A 14,657-nucleotide genomic window follows, 5' to 3' on the forward strand; every position below is an offset into this window, starting at 1 on the left:
TGACCACAAGCCGCTCATATCGTTGTTCTCAGAGAGCAAAGGGATTAACAGCAATGCCTCTGCCCGCATCCAAAGATGGGCGCTCATGCTGTCGGCATACAACTATGTAATCCGCCACAGACCGGGCACAGAGAACTGCGCTGATGCTCTCAGTCGGGTACCATTGCCCACCACCGGGGTGGAAATGGCACAGCCTGCAGACTTGCTCATGGTGATGGAGGCATTTGAAAATGAAGAGTCACCCATTATGGCCCGCCAGATCAGGACCTGGACCAGCCAGGATCCTTTACTGTCCCTGGTAAAAAAACTGTGTCCTCCATGGGAGCTGGTCCAGAGTCCCAGCGGAGATGCAGGAAGAGATTAAGCCGTTGCACAGGTGCAAAGACAAAATGTCCTTACAGGCGGACTGTCTTTTGTGGGGTAATCGCGAGGTCTTGCCCAAGAAAGGCAGAGAAACGTTCATACGTGACCTACACAGCACCCACCCAGGCATTGTAATGATGAAAGCCAAAGCCAGATCCCATGTGTGCTGGCCCGGCATCAACTCAGAATTAGAGTCATGCGTGCGTCAGTGCAACACTTGCTTTCAACTGAACAATGCACCCAGAGAGGCACCGCTAAGTTTGTGATCGTGGCCCCCCAAACCGTGGTCTAGGATCCACGTTGACTATGCAGGCCCATTTCTAGGTAAAATTTTCTTGGTTGTTGTGGAAGCTTATTCAAAATGGATTGTGTTATGTATTTAACCCCTTGTAACCTTGTAACCTGCATCACACCTGTCCAACAGAGGGCCTACCTGTTGGAGTCCCAAGGGATCCCAGCATCGCTTGGGAGTACAGTATATAAGCAGGCCACTCACGAGGTCCCTGCACTCTGGAAATACAATAAAGGAGCTAAGGTCACACTTGCTCATTACACACAGTACTCAGTCTGACCATTTATTATGAGTATAACAATTGGCGACGGGGTAACGAACTGCGTGAAAATGCAAAGAACAGTCAGCATCCTGGAGAAATTCTTGGAGGGGGACGATTGGGAGACCTTTGTGGAGAGACTCGACCAATACTTCGTAGCCAACAAGCTAGAAGCGGACGAGAATGCGACCAAACGAAGGGAGATCCTCCTAACTCTCTGTGGGGCCACAACCTATGGCCTCATGAAGAATCTCCTGGCCCCGGCTAAACCAACAGAGAAATCCTACGAAGAATTGTGTACGCTGGTCCAGGAGCACCTAAATCCTAAGAAAAGTGTTTTGATGGCGAGATATCGATTCTACATGTGTTAACGATCGGAGGGCCAGGAAGTGGCGAGTTACGTCACCGAACTAAGGCGCCTTGCAGGACATTGTGAGTTTGAGGGATTCCTAGAACAAATGCTCAGAGACTTTTTTGTACTGGGCATCGGACATGAGACAATCCTTTGCAAACTGTTGACTGTAGAAACTCCGAATCTGAGTAAAGCCATAACGATAGGCCAAGCATTTATGTCCACCAGCGACAACACCAAGCAGATTTCGCAGAACAAAGAAGTTTCAGCCAGTACTGTGCATAAAGTAACGTCGGTTTTGAGCAGAAATGTACAGGGCAGAATGTACACGCCTGATGCTGTGGCTCGACCTCAATTGACCCAGAGTCCGCCATCATCTGTTAATGCGGGGCAGTTAACAAACCTGTTGGCGCTGCGGGGGTGATCATCGGCCCCATCAATGCTGCTTTAAGCACTATGCATGCAATGGCTGCAGAACAATGGGACACCTGCAATGAATGTGCAGGCGAGCTGCAAACCACCACGTTGCAGAGGAAGATCGGTCCACAGTGGATCAGACGGAATTGGAAACTCGTACGGAGGAGGCAGAAGTGTACGGGGTACACACATTCACGACGAAATGCCCACCAATAATGTTGAAAGTTGAACTGACCGGTATTTCAGTGTCTATGGAGCTGGACACAGGGGCAAGACAGCCCATAATGAGTAAAACGGCCTTCGACAGGCTGTGGGGGAAGTAGGCACACAGGCTCAAGCTCAGCCTCATTCACAGGAAGCTAAGGGCTTAAACAAAGGCACTAATCCCAGTAATTGGCAATGCTGAAGTCAAAGTCTCCTATGATGGAGCAATACACAAACTCCCACTGTGGATTATGCCAGGGGATGATCCCACATTATTTGGCAGAAGCTGGCTGGGAAAATCCGCTGGAACTGGGACGACATCCGAGCGCTCTCGTCAGTTGACAACACCGCATATACCCAGGTTCTAAGCAAGTTCCCATCATTATCGAGCCAGGCATTGGAAGTTTCTCGGGGGCGAAAGTGCAGATCCATTTGGTTCCCGGTACGCGACCCATCCACCACAAGGCTCAGGCGGTACCGTACATGATGCGCGAAAAAGTGGAAATCGAGCTAGGCAGGCTGCAACGTGAAGGCATCATCGCGCCGGTGGAGTTCAACGACTGGGCCAGACTGATTGTTCCGGTACTCAAGGAGGACGGTACAGTTAGAATTTGCGCGGACTATAAAGTAATGACCATTTTTCGCTGCAGGACCAGTACCTGCTACCCAAGGCAGATGATCTATTTGCGATCCTGGCTAGGGGGAAGACGTTCACCAAGCTGGACCTAACCTCGCCCCACATAATGCAGGAGCTGGGGGAGTTTTCGAAAGGCCTCACCTGCATCAACACGCACAAAGGTCTGTTTATTTACAACCAGTGCCCTTTCGGGATTCAGTCGGCTGCAGCGATCTTCCAGCGGAACATGGAAAGCCTGCTAAAGTCGGTTCCTTGTACAGTGGTCTTGCAGGAGGAGGATTTCCTGGAGTGTATTAGGGATGGTTTTCTAGACGAGCATGTCAAGAAACCAACTAGAGGGCTGGCCATCCTAGACTGGGTGATGTGTAATGAGAAAGGACTAATTCACAATCTTGTTGTACGAGGCCCCTTGGGGAAGAGTGACCATAATATGGTAGAATTCTTTATTAAGATGGAGAGTGGCACAGTTAATTCAGAGACTAGGGTCCTGAACTTAAGGAAAGGTAATTTCGATGGTATGAGACGTGAATTGGCTAGAATAGACTGGCAAATGATACTTAAAGGGTTGATGGTGGATAGGCAATGGAAAACATTTAAAGATCACATGGATGAACTTCAACAATTGTACATCCCTGTCTGGAGTAAAAATAAAACGGGGAAGGTGGCTCAACCGTGGCTAACAAGGGAAATTAAGGATAGTGTTAAATCCAAGGAAGAGGTATATAAATTGGCCAGAAAAAGCAGCAAACCTGAGGACTGGGAGAAATTTAGAATTCAGCAGAGGAGAACAAAGGATTAATTAGATGGGGGAAAATAGAGTATGAAAGGAAGCTTGCCGGGAACATAAAAACTGACTGCAAAAGCTTCTACAGATATGCGAAGAAAAAAAGATTAGTGAAGACAAACATAGGTCCCTTGCAGTCAGATTCAGGTGAATTTATAATGGGGAACAAAGAAATGGCAGACCAGTTGAACAAATACTTTGGTTCTGTCTTCACGAAAGAAGACACAAATAACCTTCCGGAAATACTAGAGGACCGAGGGTCTAGTGAGAAGAAGGAACTGAAGGAAATCCTTATTGGCGGGAAATTGTGTTAGGGAAATTGACGGGATTGAAGGCCGATAAATCCCCGGGGCCTGATAGTCTGCATCCCAGAGTACTTAAGGAAGTGGCCCTAGAAATAGTGGATGCATTGGTGATCATTTTCCAACATCCTATTGACTCTGGATCAGTTCCTATGGTCTGGAGGGTTGCTAATGTAACACCGCTTTTTAAAAAGGGAGGGAGAGAGAAAGGGGGTAATTATAGACCAGTTAGCCTGACACCAGTAGTGGGGAAAATGTTGGGATCAATTATTAAAGATGAAATTGCAGCACATTTGGAAAGCAGTGACAGGATCGGTCCAAGTCAGCATGGATTTATGAAAGGGAAATCATGCTTGACAAATCTTCTGGAATTTTTTCAGGACGTAACTCGTAGATTGGACAAGGGAGAACCTGTGGATGTGGTGTATTTGGACTTTCAAAAGGCTTTTGACAAGGTCCCACACAAGAGATTGGCGTGCAAAATTAAAGCACATGGTATTGGGGGTAATGTACTGACGTGGATAGAGAACTGGTTGGCAGACAGGAAGCAGAGAGTCGGGATAAACAGCTCCTTTTCAGAATGGCAGGCAGTGACTAGTGAGGTGCCGCAGGGCTCAGTGCTGGGACCCCAGCTATTTACAATATACATTAATGATTTAGATGAAGGAATTGAGTGTACTATCTCCAAGTTTGCAGATGACACTAAGCTGGGTGGCGGTGTGAGCTGTGAGGGGGATGCTAAGTGACTGCAGGGTGACGTTGGACTGGTTAGGTGAGTGGGCAAATGCATGGCAGATGCAGTATAATGTGGATAAATGTGAGGTTATCCACTTTGGTGGCAAAAACACGAAGGCAGAATATTATCTGAATGGCGGCAGATTAGGAAAAGAAGATGTGCAACGAGACCTGGGTGTCATGGTACATCGGTCATTGAAGGTTGGCATGCAGGTACAGCAGGCGGTGAAGAAGACAAATGGTATGTTGGCTTTCATAGCTAGGGGATTTGAGTATAGGAGCAGTGAGGTCTTACTGCAGTTGTACAGGGCCTTGGTGAGGCCTCACCTGGAATATTGTGTTCAGTTATGGTCTCCTAATCTGAGGAAGGATGTTCTTGCTATTGAGGGAGTACAGCGAAGGTTCACCAGACTGATTCGCGGGATGGCAGGACTGACATATGAGGAGAGACTGGATCGACTGGGCCTGTATTCACTGGAGTTTAGAAGGCTGAGAGGGGATCTCATAGAAACATATAAAATTTTGACGGGACTGGACAGGTTAAATGCAGGAAGAATGTTCCCGATGTTGGGGAGTTCCACAACCAGGGGACACAGTCTAAGGATCAGGGTAAGCCATTTAGGACTGAGATGAGGAGAAACTTCTTCACTCAGAGAGTTGTTAACCTGTTGAATTCTCTGCCGCATAGAGTTGTTGAGGCCATTTCATTGGATATATTCAAGAGGGAGTTAGATATGGCCCTTACGGCTAAAGGGATCAAATGGGTATGGAGAGAAAGCAGGAAAGGGGCACTGAGGTGAATGATCAGCCATGACCTTATTGAATAGTGGTGCAGGCTCGAAGGGCTGAGTGACCTACTGCTGCATTTATTTTCTATGTTTCTATGTTTCTATATTGGTTACAGGTCGGGACACCACGGAGCACTTGAAGAACCTGGAGGAGGTTCTTAGTCAGTTGGATCACATGGGGCTCAGGTTGAAAAGCTGGAAGTGTGTTTTCCTGGCACAGGACGTTGAATTCTTAGGAAGGAGGATCGCAGCAGACGGCATCAGACCCACCGACGCCAAGACGGAAGCCATCAAGACCACGCCACGACCATGGAACGTGACGGAGCTTCGGTCGTTTCTGGAACTCCTTAACTACTTTGGTTATTTCCTACCTGGGTTAAGCACCCTGCTGGAACCCCTGCATGCGTTACTGTGCAAGGGAGATGACTGGGTATGGGGGAATTCACAAGAGGCTGCCTTTAAGAAAGCCAGAAATTTACTGTGTTCTAACAAACTGCTTGTCCTGTATAACCCACGTAAACGACTAGTGTTAGCTTGCGATGTGTCGTCATACTGGGTCGGGTGTGTGTTACAAAAGGCTAATGAATCGGGAATTTTGCATCCAGATGTGTATGCATCCAGGTGTTTGTCCAAGGCCGAAAGGGCCTACAGCATAGTTGAAAAAGAGGCTCTGGCGTGCGATTACGGGGTAAAAAAAATGCACCAGTACTTGTTTGGCCTCAAGTTTGAGCTTGAAACAGACCACAAGCCGCTCATATCGCTATTCATGGAGAGCATAGGGATCAATACCAATGCCTCTGCCCGCATCCAAAGATGGGCGCTCACGCTGTCGGCATACAACTATGTAATCCGCCACAGACCGGGCACAAAGAACTGCGCAGATGCTCTCAGTCGGCTACCATTTCCCACCACAGGGGTGGAAATGGCACAGCCAGCGGACTTGCTTATGGTCATGGAGGCATTTGAGAATGAGAAATCCCCCGTTACGGCCCGCCAGATCAGGACCTGGAATAGTCAAGATCCTTTCCTGTCCCTGGTAAAAAAACTGTGCCCTCCATGGGAGCTGGTCCAGTGTCCCAGTGGAGCTGCAGGAAGTGATTAAGCCATTCCACAGATGCAAAGATGAGCTGTCCCTGCAGGCGGACTGTCTCTTGTGGGGCAATCATGTAGTCTTGCCCAAGAAAGGCAGAGACACATTTATTGGGGAACCACACAGCACCCACCCAGGCATCGTGATGATGAAAGCCATAGCCAGATCCCATGTGTGGTGGCCAGGTATTGACTCAGATTTAGAGTCATGTGTACGCCAATGCAACGCTTGCTCTCAGTTGAACAATGCACCCAGAGAGGCACCGCTAAGTTTATGGTCCTGGCCATCCAAACCGTGGTCAAGATGTAGACTATGCAGGCCCATTCCTAGGCAAAATGTTTTTGGTTGTCGTGGATGCTTACTCAAAGTGGATTGAATGTGTAATAATGTCTGGAAGCACATCCAAGGCCACCGTTGAAAGTCTAAGATTTATGTTTGCCACACACAGCCTGCCTGATGTCCTAGTCAGTGACAATAGACCGTGCTTCACAAGTACCGAATTCAATGAGTTCATGACCCACAACAGTATCAAACATGTCACATCTGCGCCGTTCAAGCCCGCATCCAATGGCCAGGCAGAAAGGACAGTCCAGACCATCAAGCAAAGCTTGAAACGCGTGTCAGAAGACTTCCTGCAGACTGGTCGTCCCGAGTACTGCTCAGCTACCGCACCAGACCCCATTCACTCATAGGGATTCCCCCAGCCGAGCTGCTCATGAAAAAGGCACTTAAAACAAGGCTCTCTCTGGTCCACCCTGATCTACATGATCACATGGAGGACAAGCGGCATCAACAGAGTGTGTACCATGACCACACAAACTTGTCACGCAATATTGGGATCAATGATCCTGTGTTTGTGCTCAATTATGGACATGGTCCCAAATGGCTCGCTGGCACAGTCACAGCCAAAGAGGGGCCACAGCAGCCAGAAGGGCAGAGCTGGCTACTGGGAGTCAAAGCGTACGGTCTCGCCACCTGGCTAATGACGCCCCTATGCTGATAGGGAATAAAACATGTCACACATTGCGACGTGCAGCATAATTGAGAGGACCATTGGCATACTGAAACAGCGTTTCTGATGCCTGGACCATTCCGGAGGCTACTTGCAATACTCCCCTGAGATTGTCGGTCAGTTCACTGTTGTCTGCTGCATGCTGCATAACTTAGCCATCATGAAGCAGCAGCAGATGGTAGTAGAAGACCCACCTACTGTGAGAGTGGCTGATGATGAGGAGGAAGATGCAGATGACGAGGATGAGGAAGCTGTGCAACTACCTGAACCCGGAGCATGACGGCGGAGGAGGGCGGGCCGTCGTGCCCCTTTAACGATTGCTCGAGCCTTGCGCCAGCAGCTCATCCGTGAACGCTTTGCTGCCTGAAGGCTCAGCGGCAACTATTCCACATGGACCATGTTTACTGTTTGGATCTGTTCCGTAATGTTGCGTTGTGTTAATGGAACAAATAATGGCAATGATTCTTCTTTAGTTCAAAAAGTTGTGTTCATAATGGAACAAATAATAGAAATGATTTAATTATAATTTAAAATATATTTTATTCAAAAGTTTAACAAACACTTGCTTGTACTTAACTTAACTTTAATAAAAATATTCTTGGATCAAACTTTAAAGTTTTCAGTTAAGATCACTTTAAAACTTTAAGATCACTTACAAACTTTTAAACTTGTAAATTTACATAACTTACAAGAAACTTTTAATTTGAGAACAGTTACAACAGTGACAATAATAATAATAACATCATCATCATCATAGACAGTCCCTCGGAATCGAGGAAAACTTGCTTCCACTCCTGAAGTGAGTTCTTTGGTGGCTGAATAGTCCAATACGTGAGCCACAGTCCCTGTCACAGGTGGGACAGATAGTCATTGAGGGAAAGGGTGGGTGGGACTGTTTTGCCGCACGCTCTTTCCGCTGCCTGCGCTTGATTTCTGCACGCTCTCGGCGTTGAGACTCGAGGTGCTCAGCGCCCTCTCGGATGCTCTTCCTCCACCTCGGGCGGTCTTGGGCCAGGGACCCCCAGGTGTCAGTGGGGATGTCGCACTTTATCAGGGAGGCTTTGAGGGTGTCCTTGTAATGTTTCCGCTGCCCACCGTTGGCTCGTTTGCCGTGAAGGAGCTCCAAGTAGAGCACTTGGTTGGGAGTCTCGGGTCTGGCATGCGAACAGTGTGGCCTGCCCAGCGGAGCTGATCAAGTGTGATCAGTGCTTCAATACTGGGGATGTTAGCCTGGACGAGGACGCTGATGTTGGTGCATCTGTCCTCCCAGGAGATTTGTAGGAATTTGCAGAGGCATAGTTGGTAATATTTCTCCAGCAACTTGAGGTGTCTGCTGTACATGGTCCATGTCTCTGAGCCATTCAGGAGGGCGGGTAGTACTACAGCCCTGTAGACCATGAGCTTGGTGGCAGTTTTGAGGGCCTGGTCTTCAAACATTCTTTTCCTTAGGTGGCCGAAGGCTGCACTGGCGGACTGGAGGCGGTGTTGGATCTCGTCATCGATGCCTGCTCTTGTTGATAGGAGACTCCCGAGATATGGGAAGTGGTCCACGGTGTCTAGGGCCGCGCTGTGGATCTTGATGACTGGGGGGCAGTGCTGTGCGGTGAAGACAGGCTGGTGGAGGACCTTTGTCTTACGGATGTTTAGCGTAAGGCCCATGCTTTCGTACGCCTCAGTAAATACGTCGACTATGTCCTGGAGTTCAGCCTCTGTATGTGCGCGGACGCAGGCATCGTCCGCGTACTGTAGCTCGACGACAGAGGTTGGGGTGGTTATATCTGGTCTGGAGATGACGCAGGTTGAACAGGTTCCCACTGGTTCTATAGTTTAGTTCCACTCCAGCGGGGAGCTTGTTGATTGTGAGGTGGAGCATTGCAGTGAGAAAGATTGAGAAGCGGGTTGGGGTATAACAACAACAGCAGCAAAGAAAGACTGCACCCATCTCTCCTCCACCTTATTCCAAGACCGCCCACTGCGCTTGGTCTTGTTGACTCCACCCCTGCCCGCAGGTGGTGGCGCAGTGTTTCTCGGGTTGGTACCAAGCTTATTCTTTCGAACATCTCGGATAATGCTCACTTCATGATGGGGGGGTGGTGGGGTGCAGGCGGTAATGTGGAAGGCCCGGCTTGGGCCTCTTCAGAGGCTGGTCTGGGGATTGGAGTGGAGTGGCAGTTGATTCTGTCAATGGCCACAGAGTCTGGGCGTGCTCCCTTATTGCAGCAGCTAACTCCGACATTCCCTCCCTCATGTGCCCTGACAATGTCTCAACTACCTGCGACATTCCCTCCCTCATGTGCCCGGACAGTGTTCCTATTTTTCGTGAGAGTGTTGTTACTTCTCCCGACAGTCCCCATACCTCATCACCCACCCCACTGATGGTGTCCAGGAGTGATCGCATAAGGTCAATGCTCTCCGCACTCTTTGCCATCATCTGAACCACATCTGTTAGATCCTGCACCTCAGGAGAGCGCAGGCGCACTCTCCTTCCCCTCCTCGCCCTGGGTGTGGCTCGCTGCATCCCACTGGGACCCCCAGCCTGGGACGGTGGGGCCCTGGGTGTGCCTCGCAGCACCCCACTGGGTCCCGCAGCTTTGGACAATGGGGCCCTGGGTGTGCCTTGCTGCACACCACTGGGACCCGCAGCCTCGGACTGTGCGAAACCATGGAATGTCCCAACACTCAAACCACTAGTCAGAGAAGGGGCTGGCACCTTAATGGGCGGCACCTGCACCGCCTCCAGAGTGAGTACAAGAATGGGAGCTTCATCCATCCCCTCCCCCTCCCCCTCACCCCCATGCTCTCGGTCTGGAAGGTGGGATTGGAAGATGTTCCCCTCTTCAGGCTCGTCCACGTCTGAATCTTCTTCTGCATCGGCTTCAGCCTCGTCAGGGTTGGCCTCAAGTTCTGCAAAATGTAACAGAACAGACAAATGGTGAGCAGCAGAGGAGGGGGCAGGGTGGGTGGCATGAGTAGGCTCACACAGCACAGGCAGCAGGCTCAATTGAAAGACAACGATGAATGATAGCACATTGCCGAATCATAGCTGACGGAGACATCCCATGAACCGAAGCATGGCTAGCCCGCACAGTACTTAACATTTAGCAAAGCCAGACTGTGAAATTTGCAAGACTTACCCTCTCCCTCAAGCGTGGGCCCAACTTGTGCAGTGGTGGTTGCTCTTCTCCAGGCAGGACCCATCAAAGCAGTGACCCTGTCTTCCAAGGGTGTCAGTGGCTGCAGATTTGCTGGGCCTCCTCCTATTCAAGTTCTTTTCCTTTTGCTGTGTGCCAATATCGATGTTATGTGAATCAACCAATATTGCCCAAAAACAGATTATCTGGTCATTATCACATTGCTGTTTGTGGGACCTTGCTGTGCACAAATTGGCTGCCGCGTTTCCTACATTACAACAGTGACTACACTCCAAAGGTGCTTCATTGGCCGTAAAGTGTTTTGTCACCTCCCAAGGTTGTGAAAGGCGCTATATAAATGCAAGTTCTTTCTTGTTGAGGGCCAAAGGCACGCGACAGGTATGACATTCCTTGGGGCTGTCCTGCTCCCCGGCCTTACTTCCCCAGATATATGCCACCAAGTCCATTTATGCCCTTCCGGCGTGGTGGCATCGGGGCTGGGAGGTAGTTCCCAGCCATGATCAAAGGGCTGGGCTTCGAGGGTTTTGACTGTGGGGCGTGTGTTTGACGGGTTGGAGGGGTTTAGGGAGGGTGTTCCAGTGTGTTGGCCTGAGATTGCTGATGACTCCCACCCTCTATTCACGGCCTGACCCCAGCCACCCTCTGCAAACCTCCACGCCCCGCCCCTTCCTCTCTTCTCACTCGGGAGGCCAGAGGTCGGAGGGGTGGAGGGCATGGCTGGAACAGAGGGCAGAGGTTTGTAGAGGGTGGTATGCGCTCAGGTCATTGGAGAGATGTGTCAGCTGTGGCTCAGTGGGTATCGCTCTCACCACCCCCCCCACCGAGTCAGAAGTCGTGCGTTCGAATTGCATTCCAAAGACTCGAGCTCCAATGTGCTTCAGGTGACTCCAGTCCTGGCCTTACCCGGTCTGGTCTACATATGACTCCAGTCCCAGCCTCACCCGGTCTGGCCTACACATGACTCCAGTCCCAGCCTCACCAGGTCTGGTCTACATATGACTCCAGTCCCAGCCTTACCCAGTGAGGCCTTCACGTGACTTCATTCCCAGCCTTACCCGGTCTGGCCTACACGTGACTCCAGTCCCAACCTCACCTGGTCTGGCCTACACGTGACTCCAGTCCCAGCCTTACCCCCGGTCTGGCCTATACGTGACTCCAGTCCCAGCCTTACCCAGTCTGGCCTACACGTGACTCCAGTCCCAGCCTTACCCGGTCTGGCCTACACATGATTCCAGGAGGTCATGTGATGAAACCTCCCGGAATATGCACGAGCAGACTTGGTTGGTTGACTGCATGGTTGACTGCCAACGCCCTCAGGGAGAGATCAGCAATGAATATCAGTGTGGCAACGTTACCAAGAATGCAGCAAGAACAAGTCATCAAAAACCACACTTGAGACACATTCAGTGACACTGCATCGGCTGTGAAGCACTTTGCGACGACCTGAGAATGCAAGTTAGAATCACAGAATAATACCGCACAGGAAGAGGCCATTCGGCCCATCGTGCCTGTGCTGGCTCTATGGAAGAGCTATCCTATTAATCCCACTCCCCTGATTTTTTCCCCACAGCTCCACAATTTGTTTCCCTTCAAATATGTATCCAATTCACTCTTGAAAATGAATACTGAATCTATTTTCACCGCTCTTTCAAGCATCGCGTTCCTGATCACTAAACCTATTGTGTTTCCTCATCTCGCCTCTGGTTCTTTTGTCAATCATCATAAACTTCTTTGCGTAGTTCAAGGTTGGAGTTTAAATAACCACAGATTTTTTTGCACGGACTTATAGAGATTCAGTGGATCTATGTGTTATATTGCTGTACTGTGAACTGTTGAACGCACACATTAAAATCAAACATTTACATTGAACGTACCTCCACATTATTAAGATGTCTCCCAGTACTTCCCAACAAGTTCGGGGAAGAGGTGGATTTCACAGCGCGGGGGCATGAAGGAAACAGCACCTTTTGGTTCAGCAGGCAGTGAGGAAGCTAGCACTCACTAAAATAATCGGCAGCTTCTGTGTTGGTGGTTTGATTGTATGGGAGATAAAGGAAACTGCAGATAGCGGAGTTATAGGAAGTAGCAGTCGGCAGCATAAGGAATGTTGCAGGAAGCTTCTACTTTGGGGCGTTTGAGATCCCAGCTTCAACCCCGAGCTCGCTCAAACCAATACTTTCGCCTGTTCAGTCGGCTAGCCGGGGGTGCTAGTTCCTTGTTTGCTATGCGAGCCGATCCCATCTCCTCCCCCACAACCCCCTTGCCAATTGAGACGAGATCAGGGTGGTTACCTCGATGACCACAGAAGCAGCTTGAACTGAAGTGAGCTTGCACATAGTTAAGGCCTTGCTAAGTGTGACTCATAACGTTCACTCACTCACCCAGCGGGGGTGCATGTTTAAGCCAATGTGCTCAGCTCGAAGCTGAAGGGATCCAGGCAGACATTGGGGATTTAATTTTCACTCCTCCCTCTCTGTAGTACCGTTCAAACCCGATCCCCGCAGTTTTCCGCTGGGTGGGTTTCGGTTAAAATTTCCCCCAGCATCTCTAAACATGGAGGCCCGTCCTCTCTTTGCTTAAGAAAATGTGTTGAAATTTGGGTGTTACAAACGCCTTGAAATTGGGTCCTCTGAGAAAGTTATGCTGATGGGATGAGATGGAGCGGGGTGGGAGGAGGCTCGAGTGGAGCATAAACACCGGCATGGACAAGATGGGCCGAATGGCCTGTTTTTGTGCTGCAAAAACCTATAAATTTAGAATCATAGAATGGTTACAGCACAGAAGGAGGCCATTCGGCCCGTCGAGCCAGTGCCGGCTCTCTGCAAGAGCACTTCAGCCAGTCCCACTTCCCTGCCCTTTTCCCGTAGCCCTGCAATTTTTTTTCCTTCAGGTCCTTATCCAATTCCCTTTAGAAAGCCACGATTGAATCTGCCTCCACCACCCTCAGGCAGCGCATTCCAGATTACAACCACTCATTGCATAAAAACGTTTTTACTCATGTTGCCTTTGGTTCTTCTGCCAATCATCTTAAATTTGTGCCCTCTGGTTCTCGACCCTTCCGAGAATGGGAACAGTTTCTCTCTATCTGCTCTGTCTAGACCCCTCATGATTTTGAACACCTCTATCAAATCTCCTCTCAACCTTCTCTGCTCTAAGGAGAACAACCCCAGCTTCTCCAGTCTATCCACGTAACTGAAGTCCCTCATCCCTGGAACCATTCTTGTAAATCTTTTCTGCACCCGCTCTCATGCCTTCATATTCTTTCTAAAGTGCGATGCCCAGAATTGGACACAATACTCCAGTTGAGGCCGAACCAGTGTTTTATACAGGTTCATCATAACTTCCTTGCTTTTGTACTCTATACCTCTATTTACAAAGCCCAGGATCCCCTATGCTTTTTAACCACTTTCTCAACCTTTTTACTTACTGTGTGATTCCTTTCTCCTCTCTTTTAATGGGGATATCAGCCAGTTTATTTCGAACCGGTTAGCACCTTTGTTAAAGTAGAGGATGAAGGAGTTTTGTATCGACGGGTTAAGTGTTTGTGCACGGGTACACACGAAGACAGTGAGTCAGTGAGCCAAAGAGGACAGTTGTCCACTCGAGTTGCCCATGGTGAGTGACCTCAGCAATGTACTCAGGATGGAGATCAAGGCACCTTGGATTAGTAGCCAACAAAATATAGAACCAAAAGAAGGAAGTAATTTGGGCCCACGTTACCTTTCAGTCTTTCATTCTCGGGATGTGGGCATCACTGGCAAGGCCAGCATTTACTGCCCATCCCTAGTTGCCCTGGAAAAGGTGGTGGAAGACCTTCTTCTTGAACCGCTGGGAGTGGGTTTGATACAATTGAGTTGTTTGCTAGGCCACTTCAAAGGGCAGTTAAGAGTCAACCATGTCGGTGTGGGAGGCCGGCAGGTTTCCTTCCCTGAAGGGACATCAGCGAACCCAGTGGGTTTTTACAACAATCTGACAGCTTCATGGTCTTTTTATTTTAAGCTGAATTGAAATTCAGAAACTGACCTGGTGGGATAGAAACTCACGTTCTCTGGATTATTAGTTCAGTAACATAACTTTTCCAAGTCTATACTGGCTCCTGGATTTACGAAGCAACTGTGCCTAACACCAGGGACACCATTTTAGACAGAGGCATGCGAGAAGATTGGAACAGATTGACTGGAATAAACTGTTGTTGGATCTTCAATTGAAAGTAAAAAGACCCAAAGAAAGTAAATTCAGGAATAAAGTGGTCTTTCACTTTCACTTTTAG

The 14,657-nt window shown here is 49.3% G+C and overlaps 2 protein-coding genes across 3 annotated transcripts in view; one reads left to right on the top strand and one right to left on the bottom strand.

Annotated features, from left to right (window-relative positions):
• The window catches only part of LOC139266017 (phospholipase D1-like), a 291,725-nt gene that overhangs the window by 217,010 nt on the left and 60,058 nt on the right, over positions 1 to 14,657 (bottom strand). The window contains exon 1 of one of the 2 annotated variants that reach the window (XM_070883773.1): positions 12,262 to 12,510. The exons of the other annotated variant lie outside the window; for it this stretch is intronic. The gene's annotated coding sequence lies outside the window, so the exon portion shown is untranslated. Of the gene's footprint in view, positions 1 to 12,261; positions 12,511 to 14,657 lie in introns of those variants that run through there. 2 annotated transcript variants of the gene reach the window in all.
• LOC139266282 (uncharacterized) overlaps positions 2,631 to 14,657 on the top strand; it is a 97,340-nt gene continuing 85,313 nt past the window's right edge. The window contains exons 1-2 of the mRNA XM_070884109.1: positions 2,631 to 2,685; positions 5,370 to 5,563. Coding sequence (XP_070740210.1) covers positions 2,631 to 2,685; positions 5,370 to 5,563 — 249 coding nt within the window. The remainder of the gene's footprint in view (positions 2,686 to 5,369; positions 5,564 to 14,657) is intronic.

The sequence above is a fragment of the Pristiophorus japonicus genome, chromosome 6 (assembly GCF_044704955.1).
Source record: "Pristiophorus japonicus isolate sPriJap1 chromosome 6, sPriJap1.hap1, whole genome shotgun sequence".
In the NCBI taxonomy this organism is placed as follows: Eukaryota; Metazoa; Chordata; class Chondrichthyes; family Pristiophoridae; genus Pristiophorus; species Pristiophorus japonicus.